This window comes from Salvelinus sp. IW2-2015, linkage group LG22 (genome assembly GCF_002910315.2).
Source record: "Salvelinus sp. IW2-2015 linkage group LG22, ASM291031v2, whole genome shotgun sequence".
Lineage (NCBI taxonomy): Eukaryota > Metazoa > Chordata > Actinopteri > Salmoniformes > Salmonidae > Salvelinus > Salvelinus sp. IW2-2015.
Genome location: NC_036862.1, coordinates 17425933 through 17429292, shown reverse-complemented (window position 1 = coordinate 17429292; position 3360 = coordinate 17425933). Strand labels below are relative to the sequence as shown.

At 45.1% G+C, this 3360-nt stretch overlaps 1 protein-coding gene across 1 annotated transcript in view; it reads right to left on the bottom strand.

The window, feature by feature from the left end:
* Positions 1-760: 760 nt before the first annotated feature.
* The window catches only part of LOC111949771 (multiple epidermal growth factor-like domains protein 6), a 17430-nt gene continuing 14830 nt past the window's right edge, over positions 761-3360 (bottom strand). The window contains exons 8-11 of the mRNA XM_070433847.1: positions 2017-2148; positions 1754-1882; positions 1359-1488; positions 761-884 (exon numbers count right to left, since the gene is read on the bottom strand). Coding sequence (XP_070289948.1) covers positions 1424-1488; positions 1754-1882; positions 2017-2148 — 326 coding nt within the window. The 3' untranslated portion in view covers positions 761-884; positions 1359-1423. The remainder of the gene's footprint in view (positions 885-1358; positions 1489-1753; positions 1883-2016; positions 2149-3360) is intronic.

The following is a 3360-nucleotide window of genomic DNA, read 5'->3' as shown; positions in this document are numbered from 1 at the left end:
TTCTGACTTCAACTGTATATCTCACTAGTCCACCCCAAAGACAATTCCTCCTTTGGCCGCCTTTCCTTCCAGTTCTCTGCTGCCAATGACATGGAACAAACTGCAAAAATCACTGAAGCTGGCGACTCATATCTCCTCACTAGCTTTAAGCACCAGCTGTCAGAGCAGCTCACAGATCACTGTACCTGTACATAGCCCATCTGTAAATAGCCCATCCAACTACTCATCCCCATACTGTATTTTATTTATCTTGTCCTTTGCACCCCAGTATCTCTACTTGCACATTCATCTTCTGCACATCAATCACTCACAGTGTTTATTGGTATATTGTAATTACTTCGCCACCTTGGCCTATTTATTGCCTTACCTCATTTGCACACACTGTATATAGACTTTTTCTACTGTATTATTGACTGTCTGTTTGTTTATTCCATGTGTAACTGTGTTGTTGTATGTGTCGAACTGTTTTGCTTTAATCTTGGCCAGGTCGCAGTTGTAAATAAGAACTTGTTCTCAACTAGCCTACCTGTTAAATAAATGTAAATATATTGTAAGGTAATTTATTTTAGGAGATAAAATTTGGTTAGTGACCACTTTTGGTTACTGGCCTAACACGCTAGGCTACCTAACTATTTGGTGACAATGGATGTTTCTGGTCTTAGCTCAAATAATTCAGGTGTACAAAACTATGCTTGTCTCAATGAATCTCAAAGAAACTGAAAAGTAATGAATATGCAATTTTTTCACAAGTCTTACTTTCTCACAGAAGCTTCCGGTCCATCCAGAGAGGCAGGTGCAGGCTCCACTCACATGATCACACAGAGCCCCGTGCTGACATTGACAGTCCAGGGCACAGCCCAAACCATAGCTGCCCTCCACACACACTCTGGGGGAACATGTAGAGACACATGGACAACATCAGACAAGATATCACTAGCCAAAATATATACACATTTGCTGCTGTGAGGACATGTTTTTTGTCACCAGGCAAATATCCTGCAGCAACGGGATATTAACATTTAGTCCCTAATTTTGCTTGACTGATGGTTAGACTATTAGCTGGACAAAAGTAAGCTACAAGAAAAGTGCAATACTATTAATATAACCGTGTGTTAGTGTGGTTTTCAGTGAATTTATGTAAATCACAAAGCTCATCTGCATTTCCTGGTGTACCGGAAAATTCTCAGCAACAAAAGAGTGATCAAATGAAGACCATTGTAGCATGCTGAAACAGCATGCTACCTGCAATAACATCTGCTAAATGTGTGTTTGTGACCAATAACATTTGATTTGAACTGGTCCAAAGATGTGCTACAGTGTTTACCTAAGATGGCAGTATTTCCAAAGAAATGTCTTACTCTGTTCACAGTGGTCTCCAGTGAAGCCAGCCTCACACACACAGCGTCCAGTCACAGCATACAACTCAGGGCTCGGTCTGCACACTGGCACCTGTTGGAGCACCCAGAGCCCAGGACCCCTCCTCACAGGCTGTGGAGACACACACACACACACAACACACACACACACACACACACACACACACACACACACACACACACACACACACACAGGTTGGTTAAGAAAACTACTGTGTGTGTGTGTGTGTGTGTGTGTGTGTGTTGTGTGTGTGTGTGTGTGTGTGTGTGTGTGTGGTGTTGTGTGTTGTGTTGTGGTGTGTGACTGATGTATCGGTGAGAGTCAGGGTGTGGTGAAGTCTGATCACTCACACTGTATGTGTGATGGTGTTGCTTACGCTTGGTGCAGATGTGTCCTGTTCGCCCCGGGGGACAGATGCAGTGTCCGGTGACATGGTCACAGCTGGCATCAGGGTGACAGACACAGGTGCTCACACAGCCTGGTCCATAGGACCCTGTTGGACACACTGTTGAGCAGAGGAATAGTCAGGGTGAAATATAACACAGTATTATCATAAGGTCTTTCTTCCTCGCAGTCTCTTTCCTTTCGCCCTCACTTTAGCAAGACTGAAGGCTATTGCCGTTTATTTGTTTCACTCACCAGTCTGGCAGAGTTGTCCTGTGTACCCAGGGCTGCAGTTACAGACTCCTGTCTGCTTGTTGCAGGAAGCTCCGTTATCACACGCTCTACATTGGAACTGGCACTTCAACCCCCATAATCCCTCTGGGCAGTCTACAGGGGGAGGGAAAACTCAGGGCTATAGCTATTGACCAGTTATAGACCAGTTTTGGTGGTCAGGTAATTTGGTCAGGATAAGCCCTAATTGAGTTGTAGGTCAAAGGGTTAAAAGTAGATGAAGAGCAGGTCTGATTGGTGGACCGATGTCTTCCAATACTACAATGGATATGCAGTGCCTCTGGAAAGTACAGTCGTGGCCAAAAGTTTTGAGAATTACACAAATATTAATTTTCACAAAGTCTGCTGCCTCAGTTTGTATGATGGCAATTTGCATATACTCCAGAATGAAGAGTGATCAGATGAATAGCAATTAATTGCAAAGTCCCTCTTTGCCATGCAAATGAACTGAATCCCTGCCACAAAAGGACCAGCTGACGTCATGTCAGTGATTCTCTCGTTAACACAGGTGTGAGTGTTGAAGGGGACAAGGCTGGAGATCACTCTGTCATGGTCATTGAGTTTGAATAACAGACTGGAAGCTTCAAAAGGTGCTTGGAATCATTGTTCTTCCTCTATCAACCATGGTTACCTGCAAGGAAACACGTGCCGTCATCATTGCTTTGCACAGGGCTTCACAGGCAAGGATATTGCTGCCTGTAAGATTGCACCTAAATTAACCATTTATCAGATCATCAAGAACTTCAAGGAGAGCGGTTCAAATGTTGTGAAGAAGGCCTCAGGGCGCCCAAGAAAGTCCAGCAAGTGCCAGGACCGTCTCCTAAAGTTGATTCAGCTGCGGGATTGGGGCACCACCACTACAGAGCCTGCTGCTCAGGAATGGCAGCAGGCAGGTGTGAGTGCATCTCCACGCACAGTGAGGCGAAGACTTTTGGAGGATGGCCTGGTGTCAAGAAGGGCAGCAAAGAAGCCACTTCTCTCCAGGAAAACATCAGGGACAGACTGTATTCTGCAAAAGGTACAGGGATTGGACTGCTGAGGACTGGGGTAAAGTCATTTCTCTGATGCATCCCCTTACCGATTGTTTGGGGCATCCGGAAAAAAGCTTGCGGAGAAGACAAGGTGAGCACTACCATCAGTCTTTGTCATGCCAACAGTAAAGCATCCTGAGACCATTCATGTGTGGGGTTGCTTCACAGCCAAGGAGTGGGCTCACTCACAATTTTGCCTAAGAACACAGCCATGAATAAAGAATGGTACCAACACATCCTCCGAGAGCAACTTCTCCCAACCATCCAGGAACAGTTT